The 27,747-nt window shown below is 49.3% G+C and overlaps 1 protein-coding gene across 2 annotated transcripts; it reads right to left on the bottom strand.

Annotated features, from left to right (window-relative positions):
- Positions 1 to 8: 8 nt before the first annotated feature.
- On the bottom strand, positions 9 to 23,399 carry LOC146402994 (cytochrome P450 4A25-like). 2 transcript variants are annotated; one of them, XM_084965174.1, is made up of 12 exons: positions 23,186 to 23,399; positions 12,605 to 12,746; positions 11,897 to 11,941; positions 11,327 to 11,454; positions 10,228 to 10,352; positions 9,737 to 9,891; positions 9,207 to 9,313; positions 8,932 to 9,122; positions 8,685 to 8,818; positions 7,455 to 7,519; positions 7,233 to 7,309; positions 9 to 1,036 (listed from the first exon to the last, which is right to left on the bottom strand). In XM_084965174.1, exons 1-12 carry the CDS (start codon positions 23,360 to 23,362, stop codon positions 868 to 870), a joined length of 1,515 nt encoding a protein of 504 aa, XP_084821300.1. In that variant the 5' UTR covers positions 23,363 to 23,399; the 3' UTR covers positions 9 to 867. The 2 variants fall into 2 exon arrangements, with proteins under 2 accessions (XP_084821300.1, XP_084821301.1); XM_084965175.1 differs by lacking the exon at positions 11,897 to 11,941 and having other exon boundaries at positions 11,327 to 11,491.
- Positions 23,400 to 27,747: the final 4,348 nt, after the last annotated feature.

The following is a 27,747-nucleotide window of genomic DNA, read 5'->3' as shown; positions in this document are numbered from 1 at the left end:
ACACAGACTCCAGGTGACACAGCGAACTTTATCAGGGAGTCGGACAGAAGGGAGGCCACGTGAGGGACAAACATGTAGAGCCCCAAGGCACGGGACAGATGGGGGCCCAGAGTGATGCTAGCCACCCAGGATTTGGCAGGCTGAGCAATGGCTGCCCAAGGCATCCACTTGGGATTCTCGGAGCCTCAGAATAGCTGTGTTTTCTCTGAGTGGGCCCGTGAGTCCACCAATGCCCTTATGAAAGTGCAGGTGATGTGAAGATGGACCTAGAGGGCCATTTAGAGATGGCACTGGATTTGAACGTGGAGGAGCCTCCAGGCGCCAAGGAATGCAAGGACTGCAGCTCTCAAGCCTCAACAAGGCAGAGAGAGAGAGAGAGAGTTTCTCTCCCATCCCTACATAGGGGTCCTGCCGACATCGTTGCTGTGGTCCAGCCACACCCATTTCAGATGTCTGATTCTGGAGCCATCAGCGACAAATCTTGTGTTGTTGTAAGTCACTAAACTTGTAAGAAAGTATTATAGCAGAAAGAAATGCATATATGGACAAATAGCCAGGCAGAAAGGAGGAAAGGCAAGGAGAAGACAGACTGCCTGGAGGACGGCAGGTGGTGGCTCTTGATGTGGACACTCAGAGATCCAGGTAGGTTAGTGACAGGTGGACTGATAGAGAGATACAGTGGCTGGAGAGAGGTGAGAGGGAGAAGGGCAGAATGTCCGATGAGGCAGGAGGCAGGGCATGAAGTCGCCTTGCAGGTGGCCCAAGAGAAGTGGGATGTGGCCAAAAATGGAGGGGACAGGGTAGAGGGAGAGCAAGACAGGGTGGCCAGAAGGAGGCCCTCAGAGCTTGTCCTTGTCCCCACAGAGGTTATGGGAGCTTCCTGAGCTTCAGGTGGATCCCATTGTTGGACTTCAACACAACTCTTTGAATGGGAACTGGAATCCTGGAGGGGTTTGGTGCCAGCTCAAAGTGGAGCAGGGTTAGGGCCACGGCCACCTTCATCTCGTTCATGGCAAACTGCTTCCCAATGCAGTTCCTGGTTCAGGGAGGGAAAATGTAAGAAGTGGTGTCAAAGCGTGTTCTCAGCTGGGCAGACTTTGGCCCCTGAGCGCTGGCCAGAAACAGGGCATTCAGGGCTATCCATGTGGCCCAGGCTCAACCTCCTTTCCTGGCAGGTCACACTGGTCTTGCTGCCCAGCCTTGGTCCACACTGTCCTCTGACCTTTGAGGAAGCCCACCCCTCTCCAGGACCACCTCCTCACTCCTGCTTCTGCTCCCAGCCCTGGGAAATCCCTTGTGGAAGGTCAGTGCTCCAGCCACAGGGTCAAGGGAGTCGCTAAAGGTGACTTAGTGCTCTGTTCCCTGGTGCACAGGCAGTTTTTCGGTCTCAGGCCAGGCCAGGGCCCTTGAGGGGGTGGGGTGGGCCACACTCTCAGGCCCGCATCCTCTATGAGGACACACAGGGACCCTGATCCCCAGACAGGACACGACAGTTGTGTAAGGAAGTCAAATGCCAGTTCCTGGAGGGGCAACCCAGGCAGCCTGGCGGCTTCCTGGAGGGGCTACAGGTTATCAATCCTGAACCTCTTGAACCATTTGCCTCCAAATTCATGGTCCAGTCTCCTGCCCTCCCTTATCCCCTCAGTCAACCCACTTCTAGAGCCTTCCCCTTCTTCTGTAGAAATGTCCCTCCTGTCCAGACCTGGGTCTCCTCACCCGGCCTCTTCTGTGTCCCTGCCTCCCGTCCCTCTCCTGAAGGCTTGGCAACACCGGACCTGCCATGTTCTCCATCACAGGGAGGACACATCTGAATACCTTAGCTGGCATCAAAGCCCTCTTTGGGTTGTTCCTCACTCTCCTCTCACCTTACAGCTCCTCTTCCTCCCTCAGTTCCTGGGGAGGTCCCTAAGAATGCCCTCCCTCCACCTCTGCTGGCCACATGCTCAAGGATAAGTCCAGTGAGAGCCCGCCCTCACCCACTCTGCTGGGTGCTTCTCTTTCTCCCTGGTCCCCCAAGGCATCATCACTGTTCTACTCGAGGACACTTCCTGTCCAGTGCCCAGGACAGTGCCAGGAACATGGAACTGTCAACACTCTTCTCCATGACTCATTGAGTAAAAGACTGGGGGAATGAATGATGGCTATCTGAAGCAGAAGCATTTGTTGCTTGACTGGGGACTCTTGGAAGCAGGAACAGTGTCTCTCATCTCGGTGTTTCCATCTCTAAGTGATAGGGATAAAGCAGGATAGTTACACAGGTAGAAGTCCCAGTAGGGTGCCATAGATAAACAGAGAAACTAGGGAGACTGCTGTAAGTTAATGATGGCTCAAGAAAGCCATCAGAACGTGGATGGAGTGAAGCTTAAGCCTAAAATGACCCATAACAGCATGAGCTATTCCTCAGGTCGTTAAGCGAAAGATCAAATGAGGCCTGTGTTCAGTTCCATCGAGATGATGATCCTTGGGACCAAGGACAGGAATTTAAGGGCAGGATGACATTGCAGAGTAGGAGACCCTCTTTATATGGAAAGCTGAGATGATTCAACATATTTTAGCATATATTACTACACTTATGCTGATTTGAATAAGCACCAAGGCTGTCTTAGTTTGAAGTCATAGAGTCAAATACTCTCTTACAGGATAGGGAGGAGGAGGAGACAGGATTAAGATGGTGGAATAGAAGGACTGGAGCTCACCTTCTCTCAAAAAAAAAAAAAAAAAAAAAACCCAACAAAATTACAACCACAAGCTGAACAAACTTCAACCAAATGGACTGGAAACTTTCCAAAAAGATATCCTATTCCAGAAGACAAAGAGGAGGCCTCATCAAGATGGTAGGAGGGGTGATAAGCAACCCCATACTCACTGGGTGGGCAGCCCACAGACTGGAAAGTAGCTGTATCACAGAGACTCACCTACAGGAGTGAGAGTTCTGAGCCCCACGTCAGGTCCCCACACCTGGGGATCTGGCATTGGGAGAAAGGGCCCCCAGAGCATCTGGCATTGAAGGCCAGCAGATCTTGTGTACAGGAGCTCCATGGGACTGGGGGAAACAGAGACCCCATTCTTGAAAGGCACACACAGGTTTTCATGTGCACTGGATCCCTGGGCAAAGCAGAGGCTCCACAGGAATCTGGGTCAGACCTGACTGCAGTGCTTGGAGGATCTCCTGGGAAAACAGGGGGTGACTGTGGCTCATTGTGGGGGAAGGACCTTGGAGGCAAAGGTCTAGGGAATATTCATCAGAGTGTGTTCCTCTAGAGGTGGCCATTTTGGGAAAATCTGGCCCCACCCATCAGCTCTGAGATGCCCCAGGCCAAACAATAATCCAGGTGGGATCACAGCCCCACCCATCAGTAAGCAGGCCAGCTACAGACATTCCCCCCCACCCCCCCCCAGGCACACGGCCTCCTCTATTTTCACCCAGAGTCAAAGCCCCACCCACCAGAGGGATAAGAATCAGCTCCACCTGCCAGGGGGCAGGCAGCAGTCCCTCCCATCAGGAAGCCTGCAGCAAGCCCCCATACCCACTTCAGCCACAAGAGGGGTGGACATCAGGAGTACAGCTCTTGTCTGCAAAAAGGAGACCACACCAAAAACCTATGAAAATGAAAAGGCAGAGAACTATACCTCAGACAAGGGAGCAAGAAAAAACCCCAGACAAACAGATAAGTGATGTGTAGATTATCAGCCTCCAGAAAAAAGACTTTAGACTAATGATAGTGAAGATGATGTAAGACACTGGAAATAAACTGGAGGCAAAGATTGATAAGTTACAGCAAACATTGCGCAAAGAAATACAAGATTTAAAACTTAAGCAAGCAAAGATGCAAAATGCAATAGCTGAAAGAAGAGATTCATCAGAAGCAACCAACAGCAGAATATAGGAGGCAGAAGAATGAATAAGTGAGGTGGAAGACAGACTAGGGGAAATCACGGATGTGGAACCGAAAGGAGAAAAAAGATGGAAAAGAAATGAAGTCGGTCTCAGAGAACTCTGGGACGACATTAAATGCCCCAAGATGCGTATTATAGGGGTGCCAGAAGGAGAAGAGAGAGCGGAAGGTACAGAAAAAAAAAATATTCAAAGTGCTAATAGCCAAAAACTTCCCTAACACGGGGAAGGAACCACTCCCTCAAATCCAGGAAGCACAAGGAGGACCATATAAAATAAATCCAAGGAGGAACACCCGAGGCACATATTAATCAAACTCATCAAAATTAAAGACAAAGAGAAAATACTGAAAGCAGCTAAGGGAAAAGAAACAAATAACATAGAAGGGAACCCCGACAAGGTCATTGGCAGATTTTTCAGCAGAAACTCTGCAGGCCAGAAGGGAGTGGCACGATATACTTAAAGTGATGGAAAGAAAAAAACCTCCAACCAAGATCACTTTACCCAGCAGGGCTTTCATTGAGCGCTGAAGGAGAAATCAAAAGCTTTACAGACAAGCAAAAGCTAAGAGAATTCAGCACCACTAAACCAGGTTTACAACAAATACTAAAGGAACTTCTCTAGACAGAAAAGAAAAGTCCACAGCTGGAAACAAAAATACTACCAGTGACAAGGATCACCAGTAAATGCATATATACAGTAAAGGTAGGAGCTCACTCACGCACCACTATGCTACCCGAATCAGAAATCGTGCGAAGAGGAGGGTACAAATGCAAGACACTGGAGATGCACTTGCAGTTAAAAGACCAACAACTTCAAACCATCTCGTATGTGTATACAGACTCCTACAGAAAAATTTCAAGGGAACTGCAAACCAAAAATCCACAACACATGCCTACAAATAAGAAAGAGCAATTCAAATACAGCACTAAAGATAGTCATCAAGCCACAGGAGGAGAGAACAAGAGAAGAAGGGGAGAAGAAAGAGCAGGAGAGGAAAGAAGACCTAATGATGTAGGCCTGTGGGCTGCTAAAGAATGAGGAAGAAGGGGGTCTTTTCCCACTCTCCATTATCCTTGGACTATAAAAGTGTAGCCCACCTAATCCTTGGGGGCAGTCTTCTCACCTGCCTGCTCGTATCCCTCGCAAGTGTCCCATCTTTTGTTTCCCTCTCTCCTTTTAGGGCTGAACCCACAGCATATGGGGTTTCTCAGGCCAGGGGTCAAATTGGAGCTACAGCTTCTGGCCTATGCCATAGCCACAGCAACACCACATCCAAACCGGGTCTGTGACCCACACTGCAGCCCACAGCAATGCCGGGTCCTTAACCCACTGCGTGAGACCAGGACTCAAACCTGCATCCTCATGGATACTAGTCGAGTTCATTACTGGTGAGCCACAACAGGAACTCCAAAAGCATCCTATCTTAATAAATCTAGTTCTTGCCTATTACTTTGTTTCTTGCTGGATTTCTTCCACCATGAGTCACAAAGAACCTGAGCCTTAGTGAGTCCAGACATCAGGCTAGTGATTCTAATTAAAGAAAAAAAAGGGGGGGGGGGAGTTCCCGTCCTGGTTCAGTGGTTAACGAATCCAACTAGGAACCATGAGGTTCCCTCAGTGGGTTAAGGATCTGGCGTTACCGTGAGCTGTGGTGTAGGTCACAGATGCGGTTTGGATCCTGAGTTGCTGTGGCTGTGGTGTGGGCCAGCAGCTACAACTCCGATTAGACCCCTAGCCTGGGAACCTCCATATGTCGCGGGTGAGGCCCTAGAAAAGACAAAACCAACAAACAAGCAAACAAACAAAAAAAGTGGATTCAAGTTCCAATCTGTGTTCAGGCTGGATTTGAATCAGAGGCATTTCTGTTTCTGCAGCACAGGACTTGGCACACAAAGACAGACAATAAGTTGTTATTTTAAAATTTTTTATCTTTTTTTATCTTTTTAGAGCTGCACCTGTGGCACAGGGAGGTTCTCAGGCTAGGGGTCCAACTGGAGCTGGAGCTGTTGGCCTACGCCAGAGCCACAGCAATGCCAGATCCGAGCTGCGTCTGTGACCTACACCACCGCTCACAGCAACGCCGGATCCTTAACCCACTGAGGGAGGCCAAAACCTGCAACCTCACGGTTCCTAGTCGGATTCGTTTCCACTGTGCCACGACAGGAACTCCTAAATTGTTTATTTTCGAATCAAGTTAATATTGGGAAAAAAAAGAAAACCCAATAGGATAAAAGTCAATATTAATTCTGACCTAGGACGTGAAGTGCCCAGGGAATCTTGCCTTCCAGAGGCAGATGCAGGATGCGCAGCCAAAGTCTACAAGGAAAGACTTGGACCCTGGCAGAAACCCGAGCCTAGAGCCAAATCTGGCAGGATGTCTGCTTTGGACCTGTTCTGTGACGGTTGAGTCACCAAATGAAAAATTCACAGAATTATGGATTTTGAAAAAAACTTATTTCTACTAAGTAATTACGAAGCTCTTGAAGTTTCCCTTTCTTGGGAAGCTCTGTGGCCTTTGAAGAGTTTTTTCAGCAGCCACTTTGGAGTGTATCGTTCACCTCAAGAGCTATTTCAAATGTGCTTTGTAAGGCATCTTAAACATGCATGTGTCATGTCCAAAGTGGAGCTTATTCTCTCAAAAGCAATCAATTGTCCTCCATATCCTGCTTTTTTGCCAGCATTAGACTAAGTAGATCCTGGGACTGTTGCGTATAACTCCCACTACATACAAAGAATACTGCTCACTGGAAAAGGGGTCACGGCTGTGTGAACATTAATATGCAGTCAAAGTTTTGGGGGGATAGCGTACAAAAGTAGAGGATGGACAAATGGGTTTGAAACGTTCTTCCAGTGGCATGTGTCCCTGTTCATGCATATGGCTTGAAGGCGGCTGGAAATGCAACCCCATGCAAATACCAGTGAGACCACGAGAGGCAGACTGTGGGATTCGGTAGAAAAGGCAGTTGGGTGGACTAAGAACGTGCACAGAGAGAAAGCCGGATTTTCAGGTAACCGATGAGGGTAACAGGAAACATCTGACCTTCATATTTCATGAAAAATTCTACGGCTGAAAAGGCACACGCCTAAAGCGAGGAAACCCCCAGAACACTTTGGAAAGGCCACTGACACGGAGATGTGTCCGGCTGCTGGGAGAGTCCGGAGGTCAGGAACTGGGGGGCGTGCTCTGAAGGCCTTTTTGTACATGGACACAGCCTCCTTCTCAACACACCAACATAAAGGGCATGATGGCACGTAGCACATATGGACACAGGTGGGGACAGACGTGGGGTCACACCCAGAGACACGCTGCTGACCCAAGTCCAGAGGGGCTCACCTGGATCCTCCTGAGAAGGGCATGAAGGCATGGCTGTGTCGAGCAGAACCCGGTGCAAACCGGGATGGGTCAAACTCCTGCAGAGAGAGCACAGGGGCCAGGAAAGTGGCGTCAAACTCCTCTCAGCCACAGGGGGCAAGAATCCCAGAGAAGGAAGGAGCGGGAGGAGGTGTTGCTCTGGGGACAGCATCCCATCCCTCCTCCCGGGGACCCTCCTCATACCTCTGGGTTCGGCCACACCTTCGGGTTGTGGTGAAGGCCGTAAACGGAGAGCGAGAGGATGATTCCTGTGGGGAGGGCAGAGGGTGAGAAGACTGATGGTTCCCGTGGCAGCAGGGGTTCTGTGCCTGCACAGAAGACTTGGCAGCCGCCATGAGAGCCACTCCCCATCACTCTGAATGAATGAGGCTGAGGCAGGGGAGGTGGGCTGGAGGTGATAGAGCAGGGGATCAAAGACCAGGAGCCCGGAACCATGACCCAGCCCTGAGAGGCCAAAGACCTGGAGGCTTCCTTTTAGGAGTGACTCGGGTGACAACTCCCACTTGTCAAGTGCCATCCGGGAGCCCCTGAGGAATAAACATTGACGCATCGACTCCTCACAGCAGTCCTCAAGGAAGGCACTCCTACCCACGTGTCTAGATGAGGACCCGAGCCTCAGAGAGGCCATGTGGCAGGTCTAGGACCCCACGGCCGGGAGGTGGCAGGGCTGGGCCTCAGTCCCAGTGGGAGGTGAGCCAGTGGGTGGCCTCCAGCCATGGCAGGGCTCTCAGACCTGGTCCTCAGCTGCTGTCTGCATCCCCCTGAGGGCTCCTCAGGGACTGGCCACCTGACCTGGGGACAGTGGGTTCCCGGAGCTCCCTCATTACTTGGACCCCCCTCTGGAAAGAACCACATCTGCTCTGCTTCTGTCTGCTTCTCTCTCAAGCCTTCCTGTCTCAGCATAGAATTTGAGACTCCAGGACAAGACTATATTGCAGGGCTAGCATTTGTCGAGTGAGCTTTCACCGTGTTCAAGTTCTATACCAAGCATTTCACAACTTCATCCTAACTGAATATAAATACGCTTTTTAAAATTTTATGTATTTTTGTCTTTCTAGGGCCTTACACGAGGCATATGGTGGTTCCCAGGATAGGGGTCGAATTGGAGCTGTAGTAGCCTTCCTCACCACAGCCACAGCAACTCCAGATCCGAGCCTCATCTGTGACCTACACCACAGCTCATGGCAATGCCGGATCCTTAACCCACGGAGCAAAGCCAGGCATCAGACCTGCCTCCTCATGGGTACTAGTCAGATGCGTTTCTGCTAAGCCACCAGGAAACTCCCAAGTACGTATTTTTAGAAGGAGCAATAACATTCAGAGCATGTCTGAAATGGGCTGGCATATGTGGATGTCTGATCTCCCATGTGTTCCTGCAGATGCTGAGGTTAGTGGGTGTGGTGACGCTCATACCTGCAGGTAAGGAGCGTCCATCAGGGAAGGTGATGGGCTTGCTGAGCTCTCTGCCAATGACTGGTACTGGCGGATAGAGTCTCAGGGCCTCCTTGATGCACATGGTGGTGTAGGGCATCTGGTCCAGGTGGTCCCTGAACAAAGGCCATCCTGAGGCTGGGCAGAGTTGGGGAACGGGGGAGTCTCCACTCGCTGGGGGTGGGGGGTGGGCGGTCCGTGCGGGGCTCTCCGTCTCTGGGACACTCACCAGGTGATGGAGGTGCCGTCCCCCAGGAGGCCTTGGATCTCCTCCCGACATCTCTGCTGATGCTCAGGGTGGGAGGCCAGAGCATAGAGGATCCAGGAGATGCCACTGGCTGTGGTGTCATGACCCTCGAACATGAACGTGTCCACTTCGGCACGGAGGTCGGTGTCCGACAAGCTGTTCCCCTTCTCCATCTGAGGAGGCAGGGGGAGAGTGCAGCTTTGCCCCGTCCTCTGTGCTTCTGGGCAAAGCCTCAAGCCTATGCCCCCAACACTCACTTGGGCAAGGAGGAGGATGTCCAGGAAATCCAAGTGCCTCTTCTTCCTCACGTTCTCCATCTCTCCCTGCTTTTGCAGCTGCGCCTTCCGCAGCTGGATCACTCGGTCTGTTTTGGAACAGCGGTTCCCAGGCTGAGCTGAGAGCTCCGGGGGCCAGGTATATCATCCAGGGTATCCCCACTGCCCCTCGTGGCCCAAGTTGGGTGTTGGGTGAATCAGGATGAGGGAGGGCATGGTTTGGCATGTCTGGGCTGAGACTTCCAGCCTCGTGTGACACTGGCCAGGATTCCCCTGGAAACTGCTGGGAGGGGTCTTAATCAGCCATTACCAAGACACATGCAAGTCCCTAAACAGCACCTCACACGCTGACATCTTGTTTCCCAGGCCCTCCTCCCAGGGAGCCACCCAGGGTGGGGACGTCCCAGCTGCTGAAAGGGACACAGGAGGCTGGCTGTGTCTGAGTGTCAAGACCAGTCCCTTTCAGGTGTTCCTGATGAAGGAGGGGAGCAGCCTAGACGCAGGAGTCGAACCGGTGTGTTGATGGGCCAGCTGGCAGGCGCGGTGGCTCCGGCGGCCTTCAGGGCTCAGCCTGTAGATGACATCATTCTGCTGGAAGACATTCCTCACGCGGGAAAAAAGCAGATCGTTGAGGTCTCTGATGGCCTGGATGTAAGAGTGGGAGTTCCTGAAGAGAGAGGATGCAGAAGAGACTGGAGAAGAGGAAGAGGTTTACCTGCAGAAGGTGTAGGGCTCTAGGCGGAGGTGTCCTTCTGCCCCACATGCCCCCAGACCCTCTGCCCTTCACCAGTGGCCTGAGTGGCCAGGTGTCTCCCTGTGTCGGGGATCAGGATGTGTGACTGAGTCTGGGTTTGGTCTGGGCTGGAATTTGCCCGTGGTGGGGGGCTCCCTGCCGAATGATGCCTTTTGTGCTGAAAAGCATCCCGCTGTCCCAAGTGCCTGCCAGGGTGGTCCTCCCCAGCTGGTGAGAACAAGCAGCTGCCACTGCAGGTGTGTCACTGACCCGTCAGTCTGGACGCTGCCCTGGTGGCTGAAGGCGCACTTCATGATGGTGTCCAGGGTCATCAAGGAGACGGGTCCCACGATCTCCAGACGTGGGTCCTGGGCGACGAGCTGCTCCCACTTGTCCTGTGGTGGGAGGGGGACAGTGACCCTGCTCTGCTCCCCCAGAAGGCCTGTGCTGGCAAGGCCAGGCTCTCTCTCTGCCTTTGCACGTCTTCTGATGAGACGTCTAACTTTCTAAAGGCGAGTGCTTAGCAGTTTGAGACTGTAAAGCATGTGTGTAATATGATGGCTATTTCAGAAACCCATTATAAAAGCACACTTTTATATTGTACAATTAATACTACTCTCCTTCTATTCTGAATGAGTTCTAAATTTCAGGATCAATTCATGGTGATAACCAGCTTTTGACAGATCGGAAAGCATAGTTCCTCCGGGGACGAAGTGGGCGTCTTTTGTGTCCTGAGAAAGGAGCTGGACACATGATGTCCAAAACCAGTTAGCAAACTTGTCAAGGCCAGGAAATACCTCAGGGTCTACAATGGGGCTCCTAGGAGTGGACACGCTATCCTCTCTTCCTGTCTTTCATCCAATACTAGCTGCGATGTGGTGGTCCACCGTCCAGATTGGAGGTGGTGCTTATCATGGTCCGGCTCTGTGAGTGTAGCCCTGGCTACATTTCCTCCCATGAGGGTCCCAGTTCCATGCAGAAGCCCTGGGCCTGAGGTCAGAGCCCACCTGAGGACCTTCTGGGGGCTACACTCTGCCAGTGAGGCTGCCATCCCCTGGCCAGCCTTGGCAGCTTGTGCTGTGTTCCAGAGGAAAGACCCCTACTCTAGACCACTGTGTCGAAGATGAGGAGATTGGCGGAGTGTGGACCCTGAATGTGCCATGACCATTCTCCCCAGGGTCAGGAGCTAGCTGTGGATCCCAGCTGCTGCCTGGGTGCTCTCCTGTCCCAGCTACTCCATGGTAAGGTCTGAGCCTGTCACTCTGGTGACTGTGTCTGATGGCTGTCTGAGGCACACAAATGTCTGGGAGTGGACTTTGGGAGCTGTCCTGGGGGTGAGTGTGCTCAGGTGAGAGAGGAATGGACTCACCAGCATCACCTGGACAGAGTCGGCCATGAGACGCACGTAGGGCTTCAGGATGTCATGATGGAAGGCTGGGGTCAGCATCCGCCGGTGCTGGAACCACGCCTGTCCATCCAACAGGAGCAAGCCATTTCCTGGGTGACAGAAGGGGGTGGGTGTTGGTCAGGGAGACTGGATCAGAGGGATGACCAGGGACCATTTGAGAGGAACCAATGGTGTCATAAGAAGGCATGGCGGGGCCATGGCCGGAAGGGCCAATACATTTCGGGAAGGTGAATTTCCAAAAGGGCTGGTCAAAAGGATGTGATTATGACAGTTGTGAGATAAAGGTTGTAAAAGAGTAGAAATGCAGGTGATGGAAGGACTTTAATAGAAGCCATGCTGAGAACATTGGAGATGCCTCAGAAAAGATGCTGAAGAGACGGAGTGAAGGGTGAGCGTTTCATTAGAAGAGGCAAACGAGGTTTGACTCAGAGACGGGGATGGTGCCGGGCCCCTGTTCTCCTTGAGTCAAAGAGGCAGCTCTTGGCCAACTTACCGGGTGGGGTGACTACAGTTATATTTAGATGTACTTACCAAGCCAGGGAATCAGATATTTGTAGGTAATGTGAGGTTTGGGTTCTGAAAGGTAAGGAAGGTTGGTAAGTAGACGTGACCAAATGAGGCAGACAACCTCCTGGTCCAGGGTGTGGTCCAGACCTTGGGTTGCCCTTCTGTGATTGACAGCTGGCAGTCTGTCCCAAGCCCCCTCCCACTTGCCCCCCAATCCAGACTCTCTCTGTCTTGAGAGTCACTGTGGGCTCAGGAGGGCAGACTCAGTGATTCCATCAGAAGAACACCCACAGCACTAAGACGGCGAACCAGCAAGAAACATAACCTCTGTCCTCAGTTCCATAGCCTAAGACAGAATGCCATGGTTTCCCTATAATTAGCAGTGTTGTAGCCACCCCATGACCCAGGAGAGGCAAGAGGGAGACGTGCCCAGTGGAAATCAGTGTGGATGGGGATTGTCCTTCAGATCTGGCGTCATCTCAGTTTGGTTGGAAGAAAGAAAGAAAGAAGGCAGGAAAGACAGAAGACCGAAATCAGCTCCACCCAGCTGGTTAAGCTTTCACTCTGAGCAAATTCTGTTGGCGTTGGCCTGCCTTGTGGGCTGGGAGAATGTTTGGAAGAGTTGAGGCATTGATGGCTGAAGTGTCAGTCTCTCCTGGAATTTCACAGACCCAGGGCCATGCACCCAGGAGGGAGGGTTTTCTCCCATGTGGATGGGGGTTTCCCTCTCACCTGATCTCGCCAGGACCACCTTCATGTAGTCAGGGTCATAGACCAGTACCAAGGCTCTTGTTCCCCATCTCCAGCGAGCACAGGCACTTGGGTATTTCCCTATCCTTTTCAGGAGTGATTGCTGCTCACCTTCCTCTTGAAACTGTCAGCGGGGGAGAGATAAGTCAAAAAACCCCTTCTTCTGGCTCCAGGGCTAGGGAGGAGGGCAGGAGGGCTACAGGGAGATAGGTGTGGATCTGTCAGCAGGACTAAGCCTTCAGAACTGTTTCTTATGACCTGGGCTCTGATCCAGACCTCGCCGGCTGTCCAGCCTTGTCCTAGGTCCAGATTCTGTCCCATTGTCATGAAGAGCCTTGTATGGGCCATCACCCTGTACTGCCTATAGAAACTTACATCAGGGACCGACTCCCTGGTGCTGGAAACCTTTGGAAGTCATTTGTCCGGCATTTGCATAGACTATTGATGACAACCTTGTATTACTCTGTAAGCATTTTTCATACAGTTTGCTCTTTTAGGGAATAAAATGGATCATTTTTAAAATGAAATTTATATACTAGTTGTATTTTACCATACTCGTTTTTATATGTTTTCACTATTATCCTAGTACACATATAAATTTTTTTTCGAGATAATCACTCACTTTTTTTTTTTTTGGTTCTTTTCATTAGAGTGTGTTTAGTGTTCTGTTAATTTCTAATGTACATCAAATAGGCCCAGTCACACTTACATATACATTCTTTTTCTCAGACTATCCTCCGTCGTGTTTCATCACAAGTGTCTGGATTTAGTTCCCTGTGCTATCCAGCAGGATCTCATCGCTAGTCCACTGCAACGGCAATGGTTTTGCATGTATTAACCCCAGACCCCATTCCTTCTGACCCCCACCTCCTCAACCTTGGCAAGCACTGCTTTGTTCTCCAAGTCCACGAGTTTCTCTTCTGTGGCAAGATTCGTTTGTGCAGTATTTTAGATTCCAGATATAAGTGACCTCATGTGGTATTTGTCTTTCTGACGTACTTCACTTAGCGTGAGAGTCTCTCGGTACGTTCATGTTGCTGCAAATGGCCTTATTTCGTTCTGTCTTTATCATTGTGTATCTATACCAATTCTTCTTCTTCTCTTGTTTTACTTAATGGATTTCATTGCTTTTACAGGTTACAACAATCATCATAACCAAACCCTACAGCATGTCCACCCCAAACCCTCGGTACATCCCCCCACCCCCCAACCTGTCTCATTTGGAAGCCATAAGTTTTTCACAGTCTGTGAGTCAGTATCTGTTCGGCAAAGAAGTTCACCGTGTGATTTTTTTAGATTCCACATGTCAGTGATAGCATTTGCTGTTGGTGTCTCATTGTCTGACTGACTTCACTCAGCATGCTAAATTCTAGGTCCATCCACGTTGCTGCAAATGCCATTATTTCTTTCCTTTTAATGGCTCTGTCGTATTCTGCCGTGTGGAATCCTCTTTATCCACTCTTCTGTCAATGGGCATTTAGGTGGTTTCCATGTCTCGGCTATTGCAAATAGCGCTGCAATGAACACTGGAGCACACGTGTCTTTTTGAGTCATGGTTTTCTCTGGATAGATGCCCAGGAGGGGGATTGCTGGATCAAATGGTAGTTCTATGTTTAGTTTTCTGAGGAATCTCCAGACTGTTTTCCACAGTGGTGGCACCACTTTACATTCCCGCCAACAGTGTACTAGGGTTCCTTTTGCTCCACACCCTCTCCAGCCCTTCTTGTTTGTAGACTTTTGGATGATGGCCATTCTGGCCAGTGTAAGGTGGTACCTCATCGTGGTTTGGATTTGCATTTCTCTAGTAATGAGTGATGTTGAACATTTTGTCATGTGTTTTTTGGCTGTCTGTGTGTCTTCTTTGGAGAATTGTCTGTTTAGATCTCCTGCCCATTTTCTGATGGTGGTGTTTGTTTTTTTGGTATTGAGCTGCAGGGGGTGTTTATCAATGTTTGGAGATGAATCCCCTGTCGGGTGATTCATTTGCAAATGTGTTCTCCCATTCTGTATGCCACATCTTCTTAATCCATCCATCGGCCAAGGGCCATGGAGGTTGTTTCCATGTCTTGGCTATTGTGAATAGCGCTGCAGTGACCCTACAGGTGCACATGTCTTTTTCAAGGGAACTTTTGTCTGGAAATGTGCCCAAGCGTGGAACTGCTGGGTCATACGGTCATTCTATACTGGGTTTTCGGAGGAACCTCCATGCCCTCTTCCATCGTGGTTGTCCCAGTTTACACTCCCACCAGCAGTGTAGTGGGGACCCTTTTCTCCACGCCCTCCCCAGCGTTTGTTGTTTGTTGTCTTGTTAATGATGGCCACTCTGACTGGTGTGAGGTGGTACCTCAGAGTCGTTTTGATTTGCATTTCTCTAGTAATGAGTGATGCTGAACATTTTTTCACGTGCTTGTTGGCCGTCTGTATATCTTCTTTGGAGAAATGCCTGCTCAGGTCATTTGCCCATTTTTCAGTTGGGTTGTTGGTTTTGTTGTTATGGTTGAGTTGTCTAAGTTGAGTGTCTATTTTAGAGATTAATCCCTCGTCAGTTGTATCCTTTGAAACTATTTTCTCCCATTCCTTAGGTCGTATTTTTTTTTTAAAATATGGTCTCCCTTGCTGTGCAAAACTTGTCCGTTTGATTGGATCCCAATGGTTTACTTTTGCTTTTATTTCTGTTGCTTGGGAGTCTGACCTAAGAAAACATTTGTATGGTTGATGTCAGAGAATGTTTTGCCTGTGTTCTCTTCTAGGAGCTTGACGGTGTCTTGTGTTATGTTTAAGTATTTCGTCCATTTTGAGTTTATTTTTGCGCATGACGTGAGGTTGTGTTCCAGTGTCATTGATTCAAAGAGGCTGTCCATTTTCCCCAGTACCACTTGCTCAAAAGACTGTTTTGTTTTACCCCCCCGCCATTTTCTTTCTTTCTTTTTTTCTTTGTTGTCTTTTTAGGGCCCCACCCACGACTTAGGGAGTTTCCCAGGCTAGGGGTCAAATTGGAGCTGAAGCTGCAGGCCTACACCACAACCACAGCAACACAGGATCCGAGCAACGTCGGCGACCTACACCAAAGCTCACGGCAGCGCCGGATCGTTAACCCACTGAGTGAGGCCGGGGACCGAACCTGCATCCTCATGGATGCTGGTCAGATTTGGTTCCCCTGAGCCACAGTGGGAACTCCTTTCTCCCAATGTATAGTCTTTCCTCCTTTGTTGAAGATTAATTGGCCGTAGGGCTCTGGGTTAATTTTGGGGTTCTCTCTTCTGTTTGACTGGTCAGTATGTCTGTTTAGGCACGAGTCCCACACTGTCTTGGTGACTGTGGCTTTGTAATATTGCCTGAAGTCTGGGAGTTCTGCCTCCTGCTTGGTTTTTGTTCCTTAGGATTGCTTTGGCAATTCTGGGTCTTTTACGGTGATATAAATTTTTGGATTGTTTGTTCTAGTTCTGTGAAGAATGTCACGGATAATTTCACAGGGATTGCATTGAACCTGCAGATTGCTTTGGGTAGTATGGCCATTTTAAAGATATTGATTCTTCGAGCCCAGGACCATGGAATATCTTCCCATGTCTTTGGATCCTCTTCAATTTCCTTGATTAATATTTTATAGTGCTCAGCCTATAAGTCTTTCACCTCCGTGGTCAGGTTTGTTCCCGGGCATTTGATTTTTTGGGGTGCAGTTGTGAAAGGTATTGTATTTGGGTATTCCTTTTCTAATATTTCATTGTTAGTATACAGAATGTTCCTAGCATTCTGTATTCTGTGCTAATTCAGAATGTTGATCTTCCATCCTATTACTTTGCCGAATTCATTGATCAGTTGGAGTAGATTTTGTGGGGAGTCCTTAGGCTTTCTGCATGTAGTATCATGTCATCTGCATACAGTGACAATTTTACCTCTTCTCTTCCAATTTGGATAGCTTTTATTTCTTCTGTTTGTCTGATGGCTGTGGCTAGGACTTCCAGCACTATGTTGAATAAGAGAGGTGAGAGTGGGCATCCTTGTCTTGTTCCAGCTTTCAGTGGGAAGGTGGAAGGGGCTCAGCTTTCCCCCACTGAGCGCTATATTTGCTGTGGGTTTGTCACAAATGGCTTTCATTATGTTAAGGTATGTCACCTCCATACCCACTTCGGTAAGAGTTTGTTTTGTTTTTGTTCTCTTTTTTCTTTTCTCATGAATGGATGCTGGGCCTTTTCAAATGGTTTTTCTGCATCTCTGGAGATGATCATGTGGTTTTTGACTGTCCTTTTGTTAATGTGGTGTATGGCACTGATTGATTTGCATGTGTTGAACCATCCTTGTGAAAGTGGGATGCATCCCACTTGTTCCTGGTGCGTGATCTTTTTTGTATGTTGTTGGATTTGGTTAGCTCAAATTTTGTTGAGAATGTTTGTGTCTGTATTCCTCAAAGCTATTGGCCTGCCATTTTCGTTCTTGGTAGTGTCTTTGTCTGGTTTTGGTATTAGGGTGATGGCGGCTTCATAGAATGTCTTTGGGCATGTTCCTTTTTCTTCAAGCTCTTGGAAACGTTTAAGAAGGATGGGTATAAGTTTTTCTTTTTACGTTGGGTAGACTTTGCCTATGAAGCCATCCAGTCCTGGTGTTTTGTTTGTAGGGAGTGTTTGTCGTCCATTGTTCATATTCAATTTCGTTTCTAGTGATTGGTTCCGTTCAGTTGATCTGTTTCTTCTTGATTCAGTTTAGTGGGTTGTGAGTCTCTCAAAAGTTGTCCATTTCTTCTAGGTTGTCAAATCAGTTGGCCTGTAATCGTTCACAGTATTCTCTTACGGTTTTTGGTTTTTCTGCAGTAACCGTGGAGATTTCTCCTTTTTCATTTCTTCTTTTGTCTCTGTGGGTTTTTTCGCTCCTCTTCTTGGTGCGTCCGGCCAGAGGTTTGTCAATTTTGTGCTCCTTTTCGAAGAGCCAGCTCTTGTCTTTTGTTGAGTTTTTTCTACTGGTTTTTGAATCTCTATTTTATTGGTTTCCTTCCTTCTGCTGACTTCAGGTTTTGTTTGTTCTTCTTTTTCTGATTGATCTAGGTGGTGGGTTAGGTTGTCGATTTGAGATTTTTCTTCTTTTCTGAGGAAGGCCTGTGTCACTATGCACTTCCCTCTAAGCACTGCTTTTGCGGAATCCCATAGATTTTGAATGGTTGTGTCTTCATTGTCTTTTGTCTCTCGAGGTATTTTTTTAATTTCCTTTTTGATTTCCTCATTGACCCACTGGTTTTTAGCTGCATGCTGTCAGTTGTTTTTTCTCCTTTCTTTTCCTGTGGTTGCTTTCTAGTTTCATGCCCTGGTGATACATCAGAGAAGATACTTGAAAGAACTTCTGTAGTCTTCAATTTGTTGAGGATAGTTCTCTGCCCCGGTATGCGGTCAGTCCTTAAGAATGTTCCATGTGCCCTTGAAAAAAGACTATTCTGACTTTTTGGGTATGTAATATCCTGAAAATGTCCACTAAGTCTATCTTTCTATTGCATCGCTGAGGATCTCTGAAGCCTTCTCGATTTTCTGCCTAGAGGATCTGTCCACTGATGTGAGTGGGGTGTTAAAATCTCCTGCTATGGTTGTATTCCCATCCATTTCTCCTTTTTTGCCTGTTAGTATTTGCCGGATGTATCTGGGTGCTCCTATATTGGTGGCATATGTATTGAAGGCTGTAACATCCTCCTCTTGCATGGATCCTTTTATCGTCAAACAGTGTCCTTCTTTGTCCTTCTTTCTGACTTTCACTTTGATGTCAGTTTTGTCTGAGTATTGCGACTCCTGCTTTCCTGCCTTGTCCATTGGCATGAATTATCTTCTCCCATCCCCTCACCGGCCACCTCTATGTGTCCGTTGCCCTTAGGTGAGTCTCTTGAAGACAGCATACTGTAGGCTGTTGCTGTTTTATCCAATCTGCCATTCTGCGTCGTTTGTTTGGAGCATTCAGACCGCTGGAGTTCAAGGTAATTATTGATAGGAATGTATTTATTGCCATTTTAAACCTTGTTGATTCTAGGTTTCTCCTTTGTTCCTTTCCTTTTTTGGCTGGGTGATTTCCTTTTATTTTACGGTTTTGTCCTTTTCTGTTTAGTATTTGTGAGTGCAATGTGGTTTGGATTTGTGGTTGCCCTGTTTTTCCAGTATGTTAACCCCCTCCTCTATCTGCTTGCTTAACCCGATAGTCATATATAAAGTATATTTAAATATATATTTAAATATATTATTTAAAAAAGAGTCTAGATGTTCTTGCTTTCCTTCCCCACGGTCTATGATTTTGAAGTTTGATTAACCCCTTCGTGTTTGTCCTTCTCCTGTCCCTTGTCCCTTTCGTAGTAGGTTATCTTTGTCTCCCTTCAGATCTGTATGCTGGCTTATTGAGGTGACTGCGTTCCCATTGGGATTTCCTCCCTCCCATTTCTTTGTGCTTCTTCTTTAGTCAGAGAAGCCCTTGCAGTATTTCTTTTAGACTGGGTTTAGCACTTCTTTACTCTTTTAGCTTTTGTTTGGTGGAGAAGTTCTTTCTTTCTCCTCCTATTCTACACGGTATTCGTGCTGGGTAGTTTGTTCCAGGCTGCATATTTTTCCCTTTTAGAACTTCGAATATATCTTGCCAGTCTCTTCTGGCCTATAGCGTTACTGTAGAGAAATCGACGGATACCCTTACGGGGGTTCCCTCAGAGTTAACACTTTGTGTTTCTCTTGCTGCCTTTAGAATCCTCTCTTTCCCTTTAACTTTTGCCGTTTGTTATTCTATTATGTCTTGGTGTGGGCCTTTTTGAGTTCAACGTCTTTGGAGCCCCCTGTGCTTCCTGTATCTTGGTAACGGTTTCCTTTAGGTCTGGAAAGTTTTCAGACATGATTTCTTCACATGTGCTTTTAATTCCCTTTTCTTTTTTCTTCTCCTTCTGGAATTTCTATCATGCATCGATCGGCCTGCTTTATATTATCCCATAGATCTCTTATATTGCTTCATGACTTCTCATTTGGCTTTCTGTCTGCTGTCCTGACTGGGTGATTTCCATTATTCTATCTTCCACGTCACCGATTGGTTCCTCTGCACTATTCCTTCTGCTTTTTAGCGACCTTAGCTCAGTTGGCATCTGTGCAAGTGAATTTTGAAATATTCCTTAGTTCCTCCTTGTACTTTCCAGTTCCTTTCTAAAGTAATATGCGTTACTGCTTAGATCCACTCTTAATTCTTGATTCTCACCCTTGATTCCTTCAGGGTCTTCACTATCTCCCTTCTGAACTCAGTGTCTCCTAAGCTGCAGAGGTCTGTTTCCTTGTTTGTTGCAGTGCCCAGAGTGTTGGACAGTGGCAGCAGCAGGGTGGGTGTGTTCCCAGGGGAGTGAGAGCAACAGCAGGTGGTGGTCGGTTGCGGTGCCCTGTGTTTTTGCCGACCCCTGAGGTGACTGGGGTTGCAGGTGGAGCCTATTCCCAGACCCCTATGGGGGGCAGGCCAGGCCTCCTTCTGGTTTCTGAGATGACTGCTGTAATGTGTCCCTGCCACATGTAGTTCACACAAGAGGCACTGTGTCGCCCTTAGCCTCCCCGCTTCCCTTAGCTCACCCAAAGATGCCTGGCCACCCGTGGCCCACACAAGAGGCCCCCAGCCTCCTGTAGCCTGAGCAGGCAGATTCTCTCCATCCATAGCCTGAGCCAGTGGCACCCCACCCTCTGAGAGTCTGCGTGTGAGCAGGGAAAGACATCCCTATGGCGGTCCACCCCTCCTCCTCTCACCCTCCCCAGCAATGGCGCCTTGCTTCTCCTGCAGGTCCAGATCTCCTCCCGGGTTCCCTCGGCTGTGGCATCCACTCCCCAGCCCGTGGCACAGTGCTCCCTGGCCCCTCAGGCTGTCTCCACACAGCCAACCCTGGTCCTCTCCCGGGAACTGACTTTCAGAGACTGAGTCTCAGCACCCAGCCCCCGCCCGAGTGTCTCAGGCTGTGCCATCTGGGGCGGTGGTACAGATGGTCTATGCAGCCCTCACTCTGCTTTGCCCTCCTCAGTCCAGCTGCTGAGCTTTTCTAGGCGACTCTGAGGTCCCTCCATCTCGGCTTATCTCCCCGTTGGAAAGGTGTCTTCCCATGGCGTGGGTTCATTTTCCCTTTAACAGCTCCCTCTCAGGATTGCTCGCATCCTCGTGATTCCTTCTCTCGCTCTCTTTTCTTTTCTTTTACACAATATGTGGAGGGTTCTGTGCCCGTTTGGGAGGTTTACGTTCTTCTGCCAGCGTTCAGTAGATGTTCCGTGTGAATGGTGGCACGTGTAGATGTGTTTTGGGTTGTGTTTGTGGGGGAAGGTGAGCACGACATCTTACTCCTCTGCCGTCTTGATCCCTCCTACCATAAATGTTTGTTTATAATAAATTATGTTTAGGATGTATATGGCTAAGTGAAAAAAAAAAATCCCAGTAGTCACGTGTGTGTATAAAGTTATTTTACTTTATAAGCGTCTAGGCAGTTGTAGGACAGAATCTGTATGTATACATATGAGAAGGGTGTTGATTTAAGATTTTGATGTATGGATTTCTTTTTTGCTATTCGCCTGCACCTGCAGCCTATGGAAGGTGCCAGGCTAGGGGTTGAACTGGAACTGTAGTTGCAGACCTGTGACACAGTTGCAGCAGTACTAGATCCTTAACCCAGTGAGCAAGGCCAGGGATAGAAGCCTCACACTCACAGATACTGTGTCAGGATTTAACCTGCCGAGTCGCCACTGGAAATCTTGATATGTTGCTTTTCATCTTATTTTCACTTACCAACAGCCAGCAGCTTTTGTGCAATTGCCCCTGCCTTCAGGAATCTTTTGAAACGCCTCCGTGTGGTTCACAAAGGCCTTTGCTTTCTGCCTCTCCCTTCTCTAGCCTTGCCTCCTGACACCCTGGCCATTGCACAGGCCCCGCCACTGGGTTCCCAGAGATGCCGCTGCCCTTGCTCCGTGGTGGCTCAGTCTGCTCTCACTTCGGCGCCTCTGCCCATGTTGTTTCTGCTGCGTGGTGTCCCCAGCCTCTTTGCCACAGAGCAACTGCCTCTCTTCCACTTCTGAGACTCAGCTTTGTCTCTTGCCCTTGGCATTCTCGACCCCACGGGGCCCGGACAGCTTCCATTTCACGGGCTTCTATGTACCCCACAGCCACTCCCTGCCCATTGGAGGGCCCACGCTCCGCCTGCGTCCTCTGACAGTCAGGACTTCCCAGCTCTGGGGCAACCTGCCCTCCTGGGGGCCAGGTCCCTTCGTCGAGCACATATTTATTGAGGGTTGACTCCGTGCCAGGCCCTGGTTTGTGGCACTGATTTAGGCTGTGGCTCTAGATCCTTGTCCGTCTGCATCCCCCAGTCTCGTGGAGGAGACAGAAGGATCAAGAGGCCGTGAGAGTAGAGGATCATGCAGGGGTGATGGAAACCAGACAAGGCCACAGGGGCTCACGGAGCAGAGTTCCAGAGGCTGGAATGCACAGGCAGGTGGGGAGGCCCCTGAGCATCTTGGGGTGAAGGAGGTTAGGGAGGGGAAGGAGGGAGGGAGTGGGCCAGTGCCTCTGGGCTTGGCAGCTTCCAGTTCCCATCATGGCTCCACTCTGTTCTCATCAGGCTGCCTGGAAAGAGGGGCCTCTGCTCCCTGCAGTCCCTGATCTCCCCCTACCATTTGTTTAATCCACCAACCCTCGGTGAGCCTCTCTCCGTGTGGCCCCTTTCTCGACCAGGCCAGTGCTGCCCGAGCTGGGTGGGTGGGAGCTGCCCTTCCTCAGCCTGCAAGCTCCTCCTTTCCCTCCTTTCTGTCACTGCACACAGTGGCCTGATGGCCCTCTGGGCCAGGCTCTGTGCTGGGTCCAGGGGCTGAGGTATTACTTGCTTTGCGGCAAGAGCTCGGAGTCCAGGGAAGGCGGAGCCCAGGTGGGCGATTATGCAACTCAGATGTTATTTGTCCCTCCCTGACGCCATCTTGGAATCCTGGCTCAAGTGTGCCAGCAACTTATGAGACTTGAAGTTCTGAAACTGCTGTATGGAACATCTCTGAGTCTTAGGAAGCTAAGCCTCCTTGTCCCTACAGCTTATTGCACCTGCAACAAGCAGCTGAGCCTGGTACCTGAGAGCTGACAAGTTTTCAGATTGCTGTCTGTTGTCTCCAGGGACAATGAGGCAGAGGGCGGGATCCTTCAGACAAATGTCTGGGCTCCCAGGCAAGCTCAAGGCAGAGAGTACGGCATGGTACCCCTGGGGCAGGGAAGCCTCTAGAAGACTGTTCTGTGAGAAGAGCTGAAGCTGCTGAGCCTGAAGATGGAGAGACTCGGGAAGGAAGAGCCATTGTCCTCAAAGGGCAGGGCTGCCGGGACAGCCTGCAGATGCACCGAAGGAAGGAGTGTGTGACAGAGCCGAGGACACCAGCCCAGGGTCCTGTGAGCGAGGGAGCTGCCCGGACTGGGATGAGGAGCCACTACCTGAGAGGTGAGCTGGCTTCTTACATGGGGCCACCTGCTAACAAACACGAAACTCTGTCCCTTGGACTTGCTGGCCGTGACCATGCTCCGAGAGTGCCCGGCCCTCCCTGCCCTCCCACTCCCGGGTCCCCTCTTACCTACCTCCCTGCTGTGTCCATAGAGCCAGTGGGAAGGAGGGGACGGGAACTGCTGGAGGGCTTTGAGCAGCCACTGTCTGCGCAGGTAGAGCTGTGCTGCCTTGAGGAGAAGTAGCAGCAGCCCGAGCAGGGAGGCCACCTGCAGGAGCCCAGAGACACTGGCCAGGGCAGGGACCGTCATGGTGCACGGGCTTCTGGATGGCTGACTGTCCCTGACTGGGGCTGACCTCCCCTGAGCATCCAGCCTAGTCAGGGAGGATGGCCCCGCCCACCTGGGGGAGGGTGGTGAGGAGGGTAGAGGTCAGAGCTGGGCCTCCAGATATGCTAACTATGGAGAAAATATGTGCGCAAAGCTTTGTCCGCGAGAGGGACAAAGGCCGTGCAAAACCCACTTTTCCTTCTCCACATCACTCGCCAAAGAGTTCATGAGCATCTGCAACCTGCCAGGCAGTCGGCTAGGTGCTGGGACACAGCTGCGAGCAAAGCAGACATGAACTTTGCTTGACTCCCACACATTCACTGGCTCATTTGCCCTACGTGCAGTAGGTGCGGTTACCTCTATCGTTATCCCCCTTTCAGAGGTCAAAACCCATTTCAGAGAGGAGAGGTGATGTAGCCAGAGGAACACGGCCTTTGAGAGTCCCAGCTGAAATCCTTGAGCTCGCAGCCCTTCTCTGTTGGACCTCAGACTGCCAGCCTCAGCTGCCTCTGCCAGGTCCCCCCACGGCTTGTCCCAGTCCACTGTGTGGTTGTGTCCTGGGAGACTGTGCCAGTGGACGGAGCTCTGGGCTTGGAATCAGGAGCCCCAGCCCCAGGGCAGCCTCACCACACATGCAGCTAACAACATGTACTCTCTGAGCCTCCGTTGCTCCTTTGAAAGTTGGCATGTTAGTACATTTCCTGTGTACCTCCTGTGACTACTCATTCGTTCATTCAGTCATTCACTCAGCAAATATTTCTCTGGCTCTACAGGTAAAGGCCGAAAATGGTATTAGTACAATAAAAATGACAAAGGTTGTCCTGGAAGAATGAAGAGTGACTGGGACAACCAGGGAAGGGGAAAAGTAAAAAAATTCAGTGGACTTGTAGGGCGAATAGGAACTCACCAGGCAGAGAGTGCTTCTAGAGGGATGGGGCCTAAAAAGTCATGGGCATCAGTAAGTTGCCAGATACCAAATTAAAACTCAGAAGTCAAAGGCATTTCTATGTAATTACATGGGGAGATGAGATTGAGAATTTAGGGGAACCATCCCATTTAGCATCACATCGAAAAGATTAAAACACTTAAGAATAAACTTACCTAAACAGGCAAAAGACCTAGGATTTCCCACCATGGCTCAGTGGAAATGATTCTGTCTAGCTTCCGTGAGGGCGCAGGTTCTATCCCTGGCCTCAGTCAGTGGGTTAATGATCTAGCATTGCCATGAGCTGTGGTGTACTTCACAGAGTCTACTTGGATCTGGCGTTGCTGTGGCTGTGGTGTAGGCCAGGGGCTACAGCTCTGACTCAACCACTAGCCTGGGAACTTCCATATGCTGTGGGTTTGGCCCCAAAAAGACCAAATAGATAAATAAATAAATAAATAATTAAAGAGAGAGAGAGAGAGAGAGAGAGAGAGAGAGAGAGAGAGAGACAAAAGACCTCTGCACTGAAAACTATAAGACACTGATGAAAGAAAGCAAAGATGATACAAACAGATGGAAAGTTTGCAAGAATCAATATTGTCAAAATGAATATCCTACCCAAGGTTATCTTCAGGTTCAATGCCATCCTTATCAAAGGACCAATGACACTCTTCACTGAACTATAACAAAATCTTTAAATTTTTTTTATGGAATTCAAAGACCCCAAATAGCCAAAGAAATGTTGGGAGAAAAAAAAAAGAACAACAGGAATCAGTCTCTCTGACTTCAGACTATAATACACAAATACAGTTATCACACCCATGTAGTTCACATAACAAAAGCAGAAATAGAGATCAATGGAACAAGATGGAAAGCCTAGAAATACACCGATGCACCTATGGTTAAGAGTAACCTAAGCAAAGTATCCAAGAACACACAGTGAGGGAAAGAGACTCTCTTCAACAAGTGGTTCTGGAGGTCCCGTTGTGGCTCAGTGGGTAACGAATCCGACTAGGAACCATGAGGTTGCGGGTTTGATCCCTGGCCTTGCTCAGTGGGTTGAGGATCCAGCGTTGCCGTGAGCTGTGGTGTAGGTGGCAGATGTAGCTCAGATCCCGCGTTGCTGTGGCTCTGGCGTAGGCCGGCAGCCACAGCTCCAATTCGACCCCTAGCCTCGGAACCTCCATATGCCGCAGGAGCAGCCCATGGAAATGGCAAAAAGACAAACAACGACAACAACAACAACAACAACAGCAACAACAACAAAACCAAGTGGTTCTGGCAAAACGGGACAGCTACAAGCAAAAGAATGAAGTTAGAACAATCTCTAACATCGTACACAAAATAATCTCAAAATGGATTAAAGGCATAAATGTAAGGTGAGATACTCTAGAACTCTTAGAGGAAAACACAGGCAGAATGCTCTCTGACATAAATCTCAGCAACATCTTATTTGATCCACCTCCTAGAATAATGACAATAAGAACAAAATAAACAAATGGGACCCAACTAAATTCGAAAGCTTTTGCACAGCAATGGGAACCCTTCAAAGAATGCAAAGACAACCCACAGAATGGGAGAAAATCTTTGCAAGCAGTGCACCGACCCAAGGGTATAATCTCCCACATATCAGTACCTCAGATAACTCAGCAACGAGTACACAACCCAACCGAAAACTGGGCAGAAGATTTAAATAGACCTTTCTCCAAAGAAGAGATATGGATGGCCAGGAGGCATAGGAAAAAATGCTCCACCTCACTAACTATTAGAGAAATGCAAATCAAAACTACAACGGGGTACCACCTCACACCAGTCAGAATGGCCACCATTAACAAATCTGCAAATAACAAATGCTGGAGAGGGCGTGGAGAAAAGGGAACTCACCTTCGCTGTCTGTGGAAATGTAAATTGGTACAGCCACTGTGGAAAACAGCACGAAGGTGCCTTAGAAAGCTGAATATAGAACTACCATATATATATGACCCAGCAATCCCACTCCTGGGCATATATCCAGGCAAAACTTTCATTCAAAAGGGTACCTGCACCCCTATGCTCATAGCAGCAGCATTCACAATAGCCAAGATGTGGAAACAACCAAAACGTACATTGACAGATGAATGGATTAAGAGTTGTGTGGTAATACCAAGAGATACAATGGAATACTACTCAGTCATAAAAAGGAAAATATAATGGCATCTGTAGCACCGTGGATGCAACTAGAGACTCTCACCCTAAGTGAAAGAAGTCAGGAAGAGAAAGACCAATACCATATGATATCACTTATATGTGGAATCTATAGTCTGGCACAGATGACTCTACCTACAAATAAGAAACAGACTCATGGACATAAGAGAACAGACCAATGGTTGCCAAGGGGGAGGGGGAAGAAGAGGGATGGATGGGGAGTTTGGGGTAGGTAGATGCAAACTCTTGCATTTCAAATGGGTAAGCAATGAGGTCCTGCTGTATATAGCACCGGGAACTCTATCCGGTCCCTTGGGAAGGACCGTGATGGAAGATCATACAAGAGAAAGAATGTGTTCATGTGTATGACTGGGTCACTAGGCTGTACCACACAAGCCGGCCTAACACTGGAAATCAACCATACCCTAGTCAAAAATAAACATCAAAAAGCCGTGGAGATCATACATGAAAGAGCAAGGGATGGCGATACCTTCATCTTCAGGCTCTTCCATCCCTATTTCATGACTCGCTGCCCCAAGATCACATCAAAGGCCCACAGTTCAGAAAGTAGAACACAAAAGATTTTTGTAAAGAATTGCTTGAACACAGCTCTCTCAGGAGCCTCCAGTTTCCTCCTGACCTGCTGCCCCACCCAGCTGAAATGTGCTTAATCCAACAGCCTCGCCCTTTGGCCAGCTTTGTGGCAAGTGATTCACACAAGCTAAGGGGCTGCAGTCTAGACGCCCGTCCAAACAAGAGGTCAGGTTCCAGGTAGCACCTGCACACAGCCCCTCCCATCCCAACATTTCTCACTCACTGGTCCTTCTCAGAGATCCACAGCCCGCCCCTCCCAACCCCAGACTCGAAGTGACTAGATTTTCCTTTACTGGTTCAGCCCCTTGGTTCAGCACTAGGAGAGAATAGAGATGAGGGACCATCATCCCACACTCTGAAAGGGACCAGGTGAAAACTCTCCATCACTTCACACCCGGGAACTTGCCAAGCTTCCTTCCCACGATGCTCCCTGGTAAACCTCGTGGCCCACGGCCTGCCAGGTCTGAGCATCCACCTGAGCCCTTCTTGTGCAGAATGAACTAGCCCAGTGAGCTAGGAACCAGGGGACTGGGCTGAAGGTCCCAGCTGCAGGTCCCAGCTGGGGTGATGTCCCTTCAGCAGGCATATGGTGGCATCACCCCACCGGAGAGGACAAAGGGAGGTCTCCTGTGGCACCGAGGGCCCTGGGCTGGGAAGGACAGGG

Source organism: Sus scrofa, chromosome 6 (assembly GCF_054392235.1).
Source record: "Sus scrofa isolate SSC_HxYL_T2T_F1_AM1 chromosome 6, Sscrofa_HxYL_maternal_Yorkshire_Landrace_v2.0, whole genome shotgun sequence".
Classification (NCBI taxonomy): domain Eukaryota; kingdom Metazoa; phylum Chordata; class Mammalia; order Artiodactyla; family Suidae; genus Sus; species Sus scrofa.
The sequence above is the reverse complement of the archived record's forward strand: the minus strand, read 5'-3'. Positions and strand labels throughout refer to the sequence as shown.